We start from the raw sequence: 17,500 nt of genomic DNA on the forward strand, positions 1-17,500 counted from the left end.
TTCCATTCTTCTTGTCATAATTCTCCAACACCTTCCATTCTTCTTGTCATAGCTCTCCAACACCTTCCATTCTTCTTGTCATAGCTCTCCAACACCTTCCATTCTTCTTGTCATAGCTCTCCAACACCTTCCATTCTTCTTGTCATAATTCTCCAACACCTTCCATTCTTCTTGTCATAGCTCTCCAACACCTTCCATTCTTCTTGTCATAATTCTCCAACACCTTCCATTCTTCTTGTCATAGCTCTCCAACACCTTCCATTCTTCTTGTCATAGCTCTCCAACACCTTCCATTATTCTTGTCATAGCTCTCCAACACCTTCCATTCTTCTTGTCATAGCTCTCCAACACCTTCCATTCTTTTTGTCATAGCTCTCCAACACCTTCCATTATTCTTGTCATAGCTCTCCAACACCTTCCATTCTTCTTGTCATAGCTCTCCAACACCTTCCATTCTTCTTGTCATAGCTCTCCAACACCTTCCATTCTTCTTGTCATAGCTCTCCGACACCTTCCATTCTTCTTGTCACAGCTCTCCAACACCTTCCATTCTTCTTGTCACAGCTCTCCAACACCTTCCATTCTTCTTGGCATAGCTCTCCAACACCTTCCATTCTTCTTGTCATAGCTCTCCAACACCTTCCATTATTCTTGTCATAGCTCTCCAACACCTTCCATTCTTCTTGTCATAGCTCTCCAACACCTTCCATTCTTCTTGTCATAGCTCTCCAACACCTTCCATTCTTCTTGTCATAGCTCTCCAACACCTTCCATTCTTCTTGTCATAGCTCTCCAACACCTTCCATTCTTCTTGTCATAGCTCTCCAACACCTTCCATTCTTCTTGTCATAATTCTCCAACACCTTCCATTCTTCTTGTCATAGCTCTCCAACACCTTCCATTCTTCTTGTCATAGCTCTCCAACACCTTCCATTCTTCTTGTCATAGCTCTCCAACACCTTCCATTCTTCTTGTCATAATTCTCCAACACCTTCCATTCTTCTTGTCATAGCTCTCCAACACCTTCCATTCTTCTTGTCATAGCTCTCCAACACCTTCCATTCTTCTTGTCATAGCTCTCCAACACCTTCCATTCTTCTTGTCATAGCTCTCCAACACCTTCCATTCTTCTTGTCATAGCTCTCCAACACCTTCCATTCTTCTTGTCATAGCTCTCCAACACCTTCCATTCTTCTTGTCATAGCTCTCCAACACCTTCCATTCTTCTTGTCATAATTCTCCAACACCTTCCATTCTTCTTGTCATAGCTCTCCAACACCTTCCATTCTTCTTGTCATAGCTCTCCAACACCTTCCATTCTTCTTGTCATAATTCTCCAACACCTTCCATTCTTCTTGTCATAGCTCTCCAACACCTTCCATTCTTCTTGTCATAGCTCTCCAACACCTTCCCTTCTTCTTGTCATAATTCTCCAACACCTTCCATTCTTCTTGTCATAGCTCTCCAACACCTTCCATTCTTCTTGTCATAGCTCTCCAACACCTTCCATTCTTCTTGTCATAGCTCTCCAACACCTTCCATTCTTCTTGTCATAGCTCTCCAACACCTTCCATTCTTCTTGTCATAATTCTCCAACACCTTCCATTCTTCTTGTCATAGCTCTCCAACACCTTCCATTCTTCTTGTCATAGCTCTCCAACACCTTCCATTCTTCTTGTCATAGCTCTCCAACACCTTCCATTCTTCTTGTAATAGCTCTCCAACACCTTCCATTCTTCTTGTCACAGCTCTCCAACACCTTCCATTCTTCTTGTCATAATTCTCCAACACCTTCCATTCTTCTTGTCATAGCTCTCCAACACCTTCCATTCTTCTTGTCATAGCTCTTCAACACCTTCCATTCTTCTTGTCATAGCTCTCCAACACCTTCCATTCTTCTTGTCATAGCTCTCCAACACCTTCCATTCTTCTTGTCATAATTCTCCAACACCTTCCATTCTTCTTGTCATAGCTCTCCAACACCTTCCATTCTTCTTGTCATAGCTCTCCAACACCTTCCATTCTTCTTGTCATAGCTCTCCAACACCTTCCATTCTTCTTGTCATAATTCTCCAACACCTTCCATTCTTCTTGTCATAGCTCTCCAACACCTTCCATTCTTCTTGTCATAGCTCTCCAACACCTTCCATTCTTCTTGTCATAATTCTCCAACACCTTCCATTCTTCTTGTCATAGCTCTCCAACACCTTCCATTCTTCTTGTCATAGCTCTCCAACACCTTCCATTCTTCTTGTCATAATTCTCCAACACCTTCCATTCTTCTTGTCATAGCTCTCCAACACCTTCCATTCTTCTTGTCATAGCTCTCCAACACCTTCCATTCTTCTTGTCATAATTCTCCAACACCTTCCATTCTTCTTGTCATAGCTCTCCAACACCTTCCATTCTTCTTGTCATAGCTCTCCAACACCTTCCATTCTTCTTGTCATAGCTCTCCAACACCTTCCATTCTTCTTGTCATAGCTCTCCAACACCTTCCATTCTTCTTGTCATAATTCTCCAACACCTTCCATTCTTCTTGTCATAGCTCTCCAACACCTTCCATTCTTCTTGTCATAGCTCTCCAACACCTTCCATTCTTCTTGTCATAGCTCTCCAACACCTTCCATTCTTCTTGTCATAGCTCTCCAACACCTTCCATTCTTCTTGTCATAGCTCTCCAACACCTTCCATTCTTCTTGTCATAGCTCTCCAACACCTTCCATTCTTCTTGTCATAGCTCTCCAACACCTTCCATTCTTCTTGTCATAGCTCTCCAACACCTTCCATTCTTCTTGTCATAGCTCTCCAACACCTTCCATTCTTCTTGTCATAGCTCTCCAACACCTTCCATTCTTCTTGTCATAATTCTCCAACACCTTCCATTCTTCTTGTCATAGCTCTCCAACACCTTCCATTCTTCTTGTCATAGCTCTCCAACACCTTCCATTCTTCTTGTCATAGCTCTCCAACACCTTCCATTCTTCTTGTCATAGCTCTCCAACACCTTCCATTCTTCTTGTCATAGTCATCTCCAACACCTTCCATTCTTCTTGTCATAGCTCTCCAACACCTTCCATTCTTCTTGTCATAGCTCTCCAACACCTTCCATTCTTCTTGTCATAGCTCTCCAACACCTTCCATTCTTCTTGTCATAGCTCTCCAACACCTTCCATTCTTCTTGTCATAGCTCTCCAACACCTTCCATTCTTCTTGTCATAGCTCTCCAACACCTTCCATTCTTCTTGTCATAGCTCTCCAACACCTTCCATTCTTCTTGTCATAGCTCTCCAACACCTTCCATTCTTCTTGTCATAGCTCTCCAACACCTTCCATTCTTCTTGTCATAGCTCTCCAACACCTTCCATTCTTCTTGTCATAGCTCTCCAACACCTTCCATTCTTCTTGTCATAGCTCTCCAACACCTTCCATTCTTCTTGTCATAGCTCTCCAACACCTTCCATTCTTCTTGTCATAGCTCTCCAACACCTTCCATTCTTCTTGTCATAGCTCTCCAACACCTTCCATTCTTCTTGTCATAGCTCTCCAACACCTTCCATTCTTCTTGTCATAGCTCTCCAACACCTTCCATTCTTCTTGTCATAGCTCTCCAACACCTTCCATTCTTCTTGTCATAGCTCTCCAACACCTTCCATTCTTCTTGTCATAGCTCTCCAACACCTTCCATTCTTCTTGTCATAGCTCTCCAACACCTTCCATTCTTCTTGTCATAGCTCTCCAACACCTTCCATTCTTCTTGTCATAGCTCTCCAACACCTTCCATTCTTCTTGTCATAGCTCTCCAACACCTTCCATTCTTCTTGTCATAGCTCTCCAACACCTTCCATTCTTCTTGTCATAGCTCTCCAACACCTTCCATTCTTCTTGTCATAGCTCTCCAACACCTTCCATTCTTCTTGTCATAGCTCTCCAACACCTTCCATTCTTCTTGTCATAGCTCTCCAACACCTTCCATTCTTCTTGTCATAGCTCTCCAACACCTTCCATTCTTCTTGTCATAGCTCTCCAACACCTTCCATTCTTCTTGTCATAGCTCTCCAACACCTTCCATTCTTCTTGTCATAGCTCTCCAACACCTTCCATTCTTCTTGTCATAGCTCTCCAACACCTTCCATTCTTCTTGTCACAGCTCTCCAACACCTTCCATTCTTCTTGTCATAATTCTCCAACACCTTCCATTCTTCTTGTCATAGCTCTCCAACACCTTCCATTCTTCTTGTCATAGCTCTCCAACACCTTCCATTCTTCTTGTCATAGCTCTCCAACACCTTCCATTCTTCTTGTCATAGCTCTCCAACACCTTCCATTCTTCTTGTCATAGCTCTCCAACACCTTCCATTCTTCTTGTCATAGCTCTCCAACACCTTCCATTCTTCTTGTCATAGCTCTCCAACACCTTCCATTCTTCTTGTCATAGCTCTCCAACACCTTCCATTCTTCTTGTCATAGCTCTCCAACACCTTCCATTCTTCTTGTCATAATTCTCCAACACCTTCCATTCTTCTTGCTCTCCATTCTCCAACACCTTCCATTCTTCTTGTCATAGCTCTCCAACACCTTCCATTCTTCTTGTCATAGCTCTCCAACACCTTCCATTCTTCTTGTCATAGCTCTCCAACACCTTCCATTCTTCTTGTCATAGCTCTCCAACACCTTCCATTCTTCTTGTCATAGCTCTCCAACACCTTCCATTCTTCTTGTCATAGCTCTCCAACACCTTCCATTCTTCTTGTCATAGCTCTCCAACACCTTCCATTCTTCTTGTCATAGCTCTCCAACACCTTCCATTCTTCTTGTCATAGCTCTCCAACACCTTCCATTCTTCTTGTCATAGCTCTCCAACACCTTCCATTCTTCTTGTCATAGCTCTCCAACACCTTCCATTCTTCTTGTCATAGCTCTCCAACACCTTCCATTCTTCTTGTCATAGCTCTCCAACACCTTCCATTCTTCTTGTCATAATTCTCCAACACCTTCCATTCTTCTTGTCATAGCTCTCCAACACCTTCCATTCTTCTTGTCATAGCTCTCCAACACCTTCCATTCTTCTTGTCATAGCTCTCCAACACCTTCCATTCTTCTTGTCATAGCTCTCCAACACCTTCCATTCTTCTTGTCATAGCTCTCCAACACCTTCCATTCTTCTTGTCATAATTCTCCAACACCTTCCATTCTTCTTGTCATAGCTCTCCAACACCTTCCATTCTTCTTGTCATAGCTCTCCAACACCTTCCATTCTTCTTGTCATAGCTCTCCAACACCTTCCATTCTTCTTGTCATAATTCTCCAACACCTTCCATTCTTCTTGTCATAGCTCTCCAACACCTTCCATTCTTCTTGTCATAGCTCTCCAACACCTTCCATTCTTCTTGTCATAGCTCTCCAACACCTTCCATTCTTCTTGTCATAGCTCTCCAACACCTTCCATTCTTCTTGTCATAGCTCTCCAACACCTTCCATTCTTCTTGTCACAGCTCTCCAACACCTTCCATTCTTCTTGTCACAGCTCTCCAACACCTTCCATTCTTCTTGTCACAGCTCTCCAACACCTTCCATTCTTCTTGTCACAGCTCTCCAACACCTTCCATTCTTCTTGTCACAGCTCTCCAACACCTTCCATTCTTCTTGTCACAGCTCTCCAACACCTTCCATTCTTCTTGTCACAGCTCTCCAACACCTTCCATTCTTCTTGTCACAGCTCTCCAACACCTTCCATTCTTCTTGTCATAGCTCTCCAACACCTTCCATTCTTCTTGTCACAGCTCTCCAACACCTTCCATTCTTCTTGTCACAGCTCTCCAACACCTTCCATTCTTCTTGTCACAGCTCTCCAACACCTTCCATTCTTCTTGTCATAATTCTCCAACACCTTCCATTCTTCTTGTCATAGCTCTCCAACACCTTCCATTCTTCTTGTCATAATTCTCCAACACCTTCCATTCTTCTTGTCATAGCTCTCCAACACCTTCCATTCTTCTTGTCATAGCTCTCCAACACCTTCCATTCTTCTTGTCATAGCTCTCCAACACCTTCCATTCTTCTTGTCATAATTCTCCAACACCTTCCATTCTTCTTGTCATAGCTCTCCAACACCTTCCATTCTTCTTGTCATAGCTCTCCAACACCTTCCATTCTTCTTGTCATAATTCTCCAACACCTTCCATTCTTCTTGTCATAGCTCTCCAACACCTTCCATTCTTCTTGTCATAGCTCTCCAACACCTTCCATTCTTCTTGTCATAGCTCTCCAACACCTTCCATTCTTCTTGTCATAGCTCTCCAACACCTTCCATTCTTCTTGTCATAGCTCTCCAACACCTTCCATTCTTCTTGTCATAATTCTCCAACACCTTCCATTCTTCTTGTCATAGCTCTCAACACCTTCCATTCTTCTTGTCATAGCTCTCCAACACCTTCCATTCTTCTTGTCATAGCTCTCCAACACCTTCCATTCTTCTTGTCACAGCTCTCCAACACCTTCCATTACACCATTCTTTATTATTCCATTTTATATTCCTATTTGGAATATAAAATGGAATTATAAACTGTTTCATTCTATTTTTCATATTCAATACAAAAATCTTTGCAGAGATTATGTATATTTTGCCTTGCTCAATTTAATTTCTCTAATATACTGTTTGAAAATTCTTTAATTCCCTTTCTTGTATAATCATCCCTGTGTGTGCATGTGTGTGTGTGTGTGTGTGTGTGTGTGTGTGTATGTGTGTGTGTGTGTGTGTGTGTGTGTGTGTGTGTGTGTGTGTGTGTGTGTGTGTGTGTGTGTGTGTGTGTGTGTGTGTGTGTGTGTGTGTGTGTGTGTGTGCATGGCATGTATATATTTGCCCTTGATTAAGTTTTGTGTGTGCATTTAGGTGAAGGCGCGATGTATACTCACAGAGTTCCAAGTGATCGCCACAACCTTAGTGTTAATTTCTTGCCCTTCACCCTCAGAGCAGCTTCTAACTGTTTTTTCGTATTTCCCGCTGATCCGAAGTAAGTCAGGGTAAGTGCTGTCCATATGCTGTAGGGGGAGAAAAAGAAGTTCTCGGATGTGTCTTTGCCGGTGAGCTGCCTGTAGAGGTCGAAGCCGAAGTCGGTGATACCAGTGAGGTCTGAGCTGAAGTCTCCGGCGGAGTCCTGGTTGCTGTCATCTAAACACTGATGGACGGTGCCACCCACTGTCTTCGCCATCACCGTCACCAGCGTAACTGCAACTACAGTGGTCCACTCCATATCTGCTGGAAGGCCAGAAACCTTAATTTTGGATTAAAAAGAGATTGGTAGGAAAACACCCACAGGTACACTTTATTATTAGATTCTTTAAAAATCGCTTAACCTGTGAGAATACACATATACTTAGGTATTAAGTCTCCTTCTCAGGAAAGCTCGAGCTCTAAATTCTTTTACCAGCCCTTAGCATTGGTCAAGCCTGTCTGTGTTGGTATAAACCTTGGTAATAAATACCGACAAGTTGGTTTAGAAGCCTCACTAATCGCCGTCACCGACACTATAGAACGCAGCACTGGAAACTACAAAATTTCAAAAACATTGGCATACATGATACTTAAGCAGCACCAACCCAACAACACAGGAGTCACATGATTTCATCGTCTACCCGTCCTAATCATAGGCAGAGGTTGTTTTGATAAGGACCTGCCTCGCATGGGCCAGTAGGCCTTCTACAGTGTTCCTCCATTCTTATGTTCTTATGACATTCCTCAGGTCACGTGCGTCACACCTCACTCTCCGCCTATATATATAATGCCTTTCTACCTCTGTATGTTAGAAGTGATCAAGGTCCCAGGACCGAAACGTTTTCTAATAAATATGTCATAGTGTTTGCTTACGTGTCTTTCTAAACCAACCTGTCTGTGTTACTGGTCGACTCTCCGTTATACAAGACAGAGTCTATTGGGTTAAAGTTTACAAATATCCAGAGAGTACACAATGCACAAATATCCTGGTTATTTTTTGTATTTTGTACACAAATAACCGGGTTATTTGTGTATTGTTTCGGTCCTACTTGGACCATTAACTAGTCCACTTCTGACCGAAACGTCGTTTCATGTGTGAGGAGTTACTTGTGTATTGCTCTAGTCACGGTATTGTGCCTTTTAATTCTGTATTCAATGAGTATTCTAACTACCGCAGATTATTTGCATTATTATTATTAAAATCAAGGGGGAAGCGCTAAACCCGGACGATTATACAGCGCCTGGGGGGGGGGGGGGATGTGGAAGGCATTCAGGCTTAATTCGGGGAACTGCAGGTTATTTGCAAATGTTGTAATTGACCTATCATACTCAACACGCGATGCGATGCTTGTAAGAATGACAGCGTCACTGTGCACCAGGTTGAATCCTAAAGTAGAGAGTTGCTTTGCTTATCCCTCAGTAACATATGATCACACCGAGAGTCTACCCGGAGAGTGTTGTGGGGGTCAACACCCCCAGTCCTTGACCAGGCCTCACTGTGGGTCACGCCCTGATCAACCAGGTGGGATAATGTCATTAATTGGGATAATGTGATTTGTGGGGGAAAAAAAGTGCTTCCCATGGAGCGCCGCCTCAAATTAAAATTTTGAATCTCCTTACAGCCTGAAATATGTTTCTGGTTATATGAAATCTTTGTTTGCACTGGGTTTAATAATAATAATAATAATAATAATAATACTAATAATAATAATAATAATAATAATAATAATAATATTAATAATAATAATAATGAATTAGGCACATGTGCAACACTTGGGTGTCTTTACTGAGGAAACGTTCACCACACAGTGGCTTCATCAGTCCTGCACAAAGAAGAATGGTGAAGATCAGAAGGAGTTTGAGGTAATCAGTCCCTCAGGCTGGAGCCGATGTAATCAGTCCATCATTCTTTTCTTTCTTTTCAAGGCTGATGAGCTGATTACATCGACTCCAGGCTGGGGGACTGATTACCTCAAACTCCTTCTGATCTTCACCATTCTTCTTTGTGCAGGACTGATGAAGCCACTGTGTGGCGATTATTATTATTATTATAATCAAGGGGGAAGCGCTAAACCCGGAGGATTATACAGCGCCTGGGGGGGGGATGTGGAAGGCATTCAGGCTTAATTCGGGGAACTGGAGCACAGATCCAATTCCCTAAATCAAGAGCCCCTCACCAACATCAAGGAACCTTCCTTGAGGGGGCTACGTTTCAACAATAAAGACACCCAAGTGTTGCACATGTGTCTAATTCATAAACTTGTCGGTTCTCTGAACCATTTATCTACAATAACAATAATAATAATAATAATAATAATAATAATAATAATAATAATAATAATAATAATAATAATAATAATCTTTACTTCTACATCATCAATGACATACTACTATATAGAAAGGCCGTTGTTATGCAGAGCATTTCGGGCAAATTAGGTCAATTTTGTCCTCAGGATGCGACCCACACCAGTCCACTAACACCCAAGTACCTATTTTACTGATGGGTGAGCAGGGACAACAGGTGTCTCAAGGAAACACGTCCTAACGTTTCCACACGTACCGGGGATCGAACCATGGACCTCAATGTGCGAGCTGAATGCGCTAGCAATCGAGCTATAAAAATACAAAGTAACTCTCACAAATATATGTAAGATGCTCCTGTGTCAGCGTGACGACGTGAAGACCAACATTGACACAACGTGTAGCCGGAGGGATGAGACGAGACGACTACGCCTCTAGTTAGAATGTGTTGACGTCCACTGCCGAGGACACAGAATGACTGCCATGCTCTCCCACTTTCTATATATACGTATATACACTATACCCCGCCCCGCTTCCCAGCCTCCTGTCTCCCTGCCTACATGATTTCCTGCCCTACGATCTTCCTTTTTCCATGTATACCTGCCTGTTTCCCGTCGCAGTTATCACCTTGTCTCCCTGCTTGTTCGCCTGCTGACCTGTCTGCGTTTGTAGAATTGTATGTCTGTCCGTCTGCCTGTAAACCTTTACTAAATGCTGAGATTCATAAGAGCTGACATGGCTATCTCAGTCAAACTGAGATAAAAGATAAATTATTTTTACACAACATATACTGTTACATTTAAGTACAAATGCCATGATGTCTGAAAAGTCGAAGGCTAAACAGCATAGTTTTTTCTGACACACACTTAAACACAAAAGTATCCCAACAAATTTGGTATCCCCGGAGGGGAATCTTTAATGGCTTCCTGAAATTGATTTTTTTTTATAATACCTCCAAACTTTGCTTAATAAGTTGAGGAAGCCTCATGCGACCACCTCGAGGCTGGTCACTGTACAAGGGTGAGGGATCATGTAATTTTTGACATCTCCGATGCCCTGTGATATATAGCCTATTCCAGGTCTCTTAGAATAGCTCCAATAGCTTGCGAAGCCTCGTCTGACTTCGAATATTCAGTATTGGTGTATCTTACTCAGATGAAGGTTGTCAGTGTTAGTGAAGCTACTAGATAAACAATTACCAATTTTATATGAGATAGTGCTGATCGTTTTCCTCTTTACATCATCCTTCAAGTATGAACGACTTCATACTTGAAGTGTTGATGGATCTCTAGTACAGGATAGTGCCTAGTAAGTTTGGTCTATATAGGTGCAAATCTCACAGTTTGCTTAGGTGATTGGAAACCGTGGAAGGTGGGACACAGAGCAATAACGGGAGAATGACTTGCTAGAAGGATTTACTTAAATAAAAGTTGACATTCACTTTGACCTGCGTAAGTTTTAATTTGCCGGCTTCATTTAACAAACTGTTTGCTTGCAATAACTGGAGGCTTCTTTTGATCAGCATCAAACCCTAAATGCTGGTTTAATCTCAATGAGAATTTTGGATGTATTGATTCTAGGCTTTGAACTTTCCAATCTGCTAATTTTACTTTGTCAAGCCGTTTAACGGTTTGAAAAAGCTCCTGTTATAGGCTTTGAACTTTCCAATCTGCTAATTTTACTTTGTCAAGCCGTTTAACGGTTTGAAAAAGCTCCTGTTATAGGCTTTGAACTTTCCAATCTGCTAATTTTACTTTGTCAAGCCGTTTAACGGTTTGAAAAAGCTCCTGTGGAGCGAAACGTTGCCACAGTAAAATATCACATTAGTTGCACTTGTGTCCTTTTGACTAACAACTCACGAAGTCCGTAATAACGCGATTGTAAACAAACCAGGGAACTAGTGTGGTTTGAACCCATGGCAGGTGAGGGTATATCCCTGTTACTTGACAGAATGTGTCCCAGTTTAGCAAATTCAGTGAACGTAGTGTGGTACTGCTTTCCATTCGGTAACTGAAGAATACCTCTTCTGATCGGCTTCAAATCTTAAGCGCTAATGCAGTTGCAAATTTGCTAATATACAACAATTCTAATAAGACTCGGTGTCATTGGATTTCGTGAGATACCTGAGGTATGCCATGTCTGGTCGCCTATAAACTTTCAACGTTTGTGTTATAAAAACACACAGGTATACAAATTCATGCATACTCATACACATGCACAAGAACACACATGAAAGCTTCACAAATTTCCATGGGCTCGGTTTTACAACTGCATAAGTTTCCTAGTGTCGAGTGTATGATTGCCAGCTGAACCATCCAGTGGCAGTTTGTGCAATGTTGTGTTGTTGTTTATTGTGGTCACTGTATCTCTGTCACCCCATGATTATGACCACTGTATATCTGTCACCCCATGATTGTAACCACTGTATCTCTGTCACCCCATGATTATGATCACTGTATCACTATCGCTCCATGATTGTGACCCTTCTCTCAGTCTCCCCATGATTGTGACCACTGTCTCTTTCACCCCATGATTGTGGCTACTGTCTCTCTGTCACCCCATGATTGTGACCACTGTCTCTGTCACCTCATGGTTGTGACCACTATCTATGTCACCCCATGATTGTGACCACTGTATCACTCACTCAGCCCTCCTCTCACCCATAATCTTTATTTCTACAAATACACGTACAAGGTATACAGTCCTAGATGACATCAATGACATACAACTGTATAGAAAGCCCCTTGTTATACTGAGCATTTCGGGAAAATTAATTCAATTTTGCCCCCAGGGTGCGACTCACCCCAGTCGTCTAACATCCAGGTACCTATTTTATTGGTAGGTGAACATGGAAAGCAGGTGTCCTATGGAAACACGTCCTAATGTTTCCACCCGTACCGGGGATCGACCCTCGGACCTCAGCGTGTGACCTGAGTGCGCTATCAATCGAGCTATGGAACACTTGCAGCCACTGTCTCCTACCCCTGACCCATGACTGTAACATCATGGGTCGAAGGATTATTACTATTCTATTATTTGATGAGATTATTATGATTATTACAACTCTAAAACTGTAGCTACTAGCGATGAAGCAAGGATTAATAATATTATAACAGCAGTATATGCTGAGCTGTGTCCCGGATATGTGTTTGGTATTCCGGCCAACATGACTGTGTAAACAGTTGGTCTCAGAATTAATCCTTGGGAAATACCGGTGTTTATATGAATATCACGTGAGGAACTGCCTCGTATGAGACACAAAACTTCTTAATGTAAACAGACCACAGAATGGATGAGGTTTGAACCTCTAGCATGTAACGGGCGGTAACGGCTTGACAAAGGTCTTGGGCAGCGAAACGCCGCATCGGATATCTTGTTTAATAGGTGAACGGATATCTTATTCGAAGATAATATTTAGTCCTTGTGTAGCTACTGGGGTCTGAAATTCTTTTGAAATGATAATGTGATTGATTGATTCGTTAGGAACTGTCCTAATACGGGTCTTAATCCTGTCTGAGCATCTCCGAGATGTCGATCTAATTCAGGTGTTCTGAGTCTGAGATCAGGACCTTACTGTAGCCCTGTAGTACATTTTATGTACTACAGGGTTGAAGCCATTATGTAGTACATTTTATGTACTACAGGGCTGAAGCCATTATGCCTCCCATTAACATCTCTGGGCCCTCTATGGGTAATCGGGAAAATTTGAGAATAAACGACTGGTCTTTGTTTTGTCTATCATACGTATGTTCACAACGTCTTCACATTAGTTCTGAATGTCTCTTCGCTGTCCTCTGAGTCTATCAGATCGCATTTGATATCGGTGAAGCAGGTGATTGTCGACATCATTTGATGGCTCAGGTGTAATATGGATGCCCTGGTCCGCTCTCTTGGATTACAGTGCTCCTAACTGGTGACTCTTGTGGTGCTAGGGTTGATGCATTGTCTGCAGTCTTCTCCTGCAGCATAGAGCCCGTCGGCTGTCGTTGTCGGGTGGGAGCTCGAGCAGAGGTAATGTCAGCTGGCTGAGCAACGACACGACCCCGTAGCTGATGCTTCCTCGGCTTCCTTCGTCGCTGTGGCCGGGGAAGTGGCCCTGGATTCCGGGTTTCTGTAGCCTCCTCTGGACGAGGCTGCTGCTCAGTGGTGAGGGCTCTATTTGATACTGGAGGCTGGACAACAGGAGTTTTCCCTGCTGCCTTGATACGGCGGAGCCTCTCCGGGCAGTGCAGGTTCCAAGCATGATGCTTCTTGCCCCAGGACATCTAGGTTCCATAGCTTCACCTTTCTACAGTTTATCCAAGCTGTCCTTGGTTGGGTGAGACCCGCTGCAGATGCTGCATATTTCCTTAACCCTTAAACTGTCCAAACAGATCAATGTTCACATGCGTAGTGCTCCAAAAGTAGATCTACGTTTTTTAACATATTTTCAAATATAACAAAAAAAATGTAGATCAAAGTTCTTTTTTTACAAGTTTTCAAATGTAAAAAAAAAAGAAAAAGAAGCTCTACGTTTTTTTGCATACTTTCAAATGTTGAAAAAACGTAGATCTACGTTTGGACAGTTTAAGGGTTAAACTGACATCGGGCGCTGAGTTGGTTGTACCTGTGGCACCTGAAACCCCTCAGAGGTTCTGGGTTGTTCGTCCTAACCTGGTATGTTCCCCAACAACCGAGATCCAATTGAGCCGAGAGAGGTCCTCTATGTTTGATAAAGACCTGCCTCGTAGGTACGTTGTTGTCGTCCTTCTTCGCTTGGAGCCGCTCAACTTTCAGGATGGTTTCATTACTATAGACTGCATCGAGAGCATGTCTAGCTTGTAGCACATTAGTGTACCTTTTGTTATCCTCTCTATGGATTTTAGTTCTTTTAGAACAATTGAGGATTCGAGGTTGTTCACCTTCTGCTGTACTTCATAGGACTCTGTTTCGGGGAGTGAGAATAAACTTCTCTTTCAGATTTGGGGACACTGAAGTCTTCAGGCCATATTTCTTCTTGAGGTGAATTATAGAAGAACACGGGGTGTCGTGGTGTCCCTTACTTATTAGCCTGAATTTGTTGCCTGCAGAAGTCTTGGCTTTCCCGATCTGAGGCAAGGTAACATTGTCTCTTCTGAGACTTCGGGACTCCTGCTGCCTGCCAACATTCGCCATCTTGTATATCAGTGGTTGGGATGAGCGTTTCTTGATCCATCCCCATCTCACTGGCCCTGCTGGTTTCACTTGCTTCGTTGTCTCATGAGTCCAGGGAGTCCAGTGAGTGATCTCGCAACTTCCTTGCCAGAACTTTCAAATCCGATTCCTCGGTTGAGTCCTCCGAACATCATGACCTCTTCTTTTCGGAAGAAGTCATGTGCTTCCGTGTCACCAGGTGATGATGTTAACAATCCTCGATAGTGTGAGAATGCTGCGTTCAAAATACCATAGAATGTGAGTGTGTATAAGCCTTTTCATGACCTTAGCTAGGCAAGACAGTAGTAAGAGAGGTCTGTATTAAGCAGGTTGTGACGGGAAAGAGGTGAGGGTCGAAATATACAGATCAGTCAACCTCCTGTGCTTCTGTCTCCATGCGGATTATTGATAAATTAGACACATGTGCAACTCTTGGGTATCTTTATTAAGGAAACGTTTCGCCACATAGTGGCTTCATCAGTTCATACACAGGAGAAACTTGAAGAACAGAAGGAGAATGAGGTAATCAGTCCCTCAACCTTGAATCGATGTGGTCAGTCCATCAAGATTGATAGACTGACCACATCGACTCAAGGTTGAGGGACTGATTACCTCATTCTCCTCCTGTTCTTCAAGTTTCTCCTGTGTATGGACTGATGAAGCCACTGTGTGGCGAAACGTTTCCTTAATAAAGATACCCAAGAGTTGCACATGTGTCTAATTTATCAACATGTCGGTTCTGTGAACCATTCATCTTCAGTGTGGATTATTACTGAGTATTACAAGTGTTCATTACACTTTAGTTATTCAAGACAGAAGGTGAAGAATTAGACACATGAGCAACATCTGGGTATCTTTATTGTAAACGTTTGTCTATCCAGTGGCTTTATCAATACAAGGACATAACTGGAAGACAATAGAACTGTATACAAAAGATGAGGTAATCAGTCTTCTGTCTGTCAGTGATGCTTCCCAGCATCTCTGTCTCTTAGTGGTGTTTCCCAGCATCTCCATCTCACAGTGTTGTTTCCCAGCATCTTTGTCTCTTAGTGATGCTTCCCAGCATCTCTGTCTCTCAGAGTGGTGCTTCCCAGCATCTCTGTCTCTCAGAGTGGTGCTTCCCAGTATCTCTGTCTCTTAGTGTTGTTTCCCAGCATCTCTGTCTCTCCACACAAGCAGCAAAAAATTCAGCTTACACTATAAATCTTCAAGATCTATTATACAATAAATCTAAAAGATATATGGCAACATTCATCATCGTGCTTCTTTCACCAAGTGTTTTGTTTCGCCCTCACTTACACCAGGTTAATCATATGACTGAAGTCAGGCTTGAAGAATTTTCCTACAATAACGGCTTGCGACAACGTCCCACCAGCCAAAACAACACGAGCACACAACTCTATGTACGAGAGAGAGAGAGAGACAGAGAGAGAGAGAGAGAGAGAGAGAGAGAGAGAGAGATTGTTTCTTCCATATAAGCTCTCTTAACGTGTTCTGCAACCTCTTCCCATGCTTTATTGCTTAATGTTAGAGTTCTCTTCTGAATGAAATCAAACTTCCCTTTAAACTCCTCAGTGTTCCTCCTTTATTGTATCCCTCAGCCTTTTCATTACCTTTCAAAAGTTCATAACTCTTTCTTCTGCCATTTTAGCCCTATTTTTAAGCTCTTTAACCTTTTTTCCTTGCTTCTCTGTATGCATACTGCCACAGTTTTCCTCCCAGGGATCTTGAGTTTCCATTCAAACACCTCCTTCAGTGGATTCTTCAGGTTATCTGTTATAGTACCCAGATGCTGCCCTCCACTACCATCGTGTCCAACCGATTCGCTATTTTCCTTGTACGAGAAAAGTATGTATGTATGTGTTTGTGTGTGTGTACTCACCTAGTTGTGGTTACAGGGGTCAATTCATAGCTCCTGGCCCCGCCTCTTCACTGGTCGCTACTAGGTCCCCTTTCTCCCTGCTCCATGATCTTTATCATACCTCTTCCTAAAGCTATGTATGGATCCTGCCTCCACTACATCACTCTCCAGACTGTTTCACTTTCTGACAACTCTATGACTGAAGAAGCACTTCCTAACATCCCTGTGACTCATATGAGTCTTCTATTTCGATGTGTGACCCCTTGCTTCTGTGTCCCATCTCTGGAACATCTTGTCGCTGTCCACCCTGTCAATTCCTCGAAGTATTTCATATGTCGTTATCATGTCTGCCTTAACCCTCCTGTCCTCCAGTGTCGTGAGGCCGATTTCCATTAACCTTTCATCGTAGAACATTCTCCTTAACTCTGGGACTAATCTTCTCGCAAACCTTTGCACTTTCTCTAATTTCTTGACGTGCTTGACCAGGTGTAGGTTCCAAACTGGTGCTGCATACTCCAGTATGGGCCTGACGTACACAGTGTACAGTGTCTTGAATGAAACAGCACAGGTCCTAGGACTGACCCTGTAGAACCCCACTCGTCACAGGAGCCCACACTGACACCTCAATCACGTACCATGATTCGTTGTTGCCTCGCTGTCTGGTATTCTCTGATCCATTGCAGTGCCTTTCCTGTTATGCGTGCCTGATCCTCTAGCTTTTCCACTAATCTCTTGTGAGGAACTGTGCCAAAGGCCTTCTTGCAGTCCAAGGAAATGCAATTTACCGTACCCTTCTCTCTCGTTACTTACTTCCATTACCTTGTCATAAAACTCCAATAGGTTTGTGACACAGGATTTCCCTTCCCTGAAACCGTGCTGGTTGTCGTGTATATGCTTGTTCCTTTCTAAGTGCTCCACCACTCTCCTCCTGATAACCTTCGCCATTACTTTGCATACTATATACGTCAGTGACACTGGTGCCTCGTGTCTGTCTCCTTATTGTGGCTAGCTGGTCTAGTGGCTAACGCGACGGGCTGGAGTTTTGAGACTCTCTGACCGCGGGTTCAATCCCGGCCGGGGTATGGTTTGTTTGCAATCGTGTCATTACGATTTCGTGAGTCCTGTCTCCTTTCTTAAAAATTGGGGCTACATTTGCCGTCTTCCATACCTCA

At 43.0% G+C, this 17,500-nt stretch overlaps 1 protein-coding gene and 1 long non-coding RNA gene across 2 annotated transcripts in view; both read right to left on the reverse strand.

Annotated features, from left to right (window-relative positions):
- The window catches only part of LOC138853433 (uncharacterized), a 3,947-nt gene extending 3,003 nt beyond the window's left edge, over positions 1-944 (reverse strand). Inside the window, exon 1 of the long non-coding RNA XR_011392616.1 lies at positions 1-944. This exon is cut by the window's left edge and continues 1,217 nt beyond it. This is a non-coding gene — a long non-coding RNA (uncharacterized lncRNA).
- LOC128692710 (uncharacterized) overlaps positions 1-17,500 on the reverse strand; it is a 50,300-nt gene that overhangs the window by 12,170 nt on the left and 20,630 nt on the right. The window contains exons 7-10 of the mRNA XM_070090119.1: positions 14,519-14,702; positions 13,949-14,147; positions 13,207-13,560; positions 6,916-7,274 (exon numbers count right to left, since the gene is read on the reverse strand). Coding sequence (XP_069946220.1) covers positions 6,916-7,274; positions 13,207-13,560; positions 13,949-14,147; positions 14,519-14,702 — 1,096 coding nt within the window. The remainder of the gene's footprint in view (positions 1-6,915; positions 7,275-13,206; positions 13,561-13,948; positions 14,148-14,518; positions 14,703-17,500) is intronic.

The sequence above is a fragment of the Cherax quadricarinatus genome, chromosome 30 (genome assembly GCF_038502225.1).
Source record: "Cherax quadricarinatus isolate ZL_2023a chromosome 30, ASM3850222v1, whole genome shotgun sequence".
Classification (NCBI taxonomy): domain Eukaryota; kingdom Metazoa; phylum Arthropoda; class Malacostraca; order Decapoda; family Parastacidae; genus Cherax; species Cherax quadricarinatus.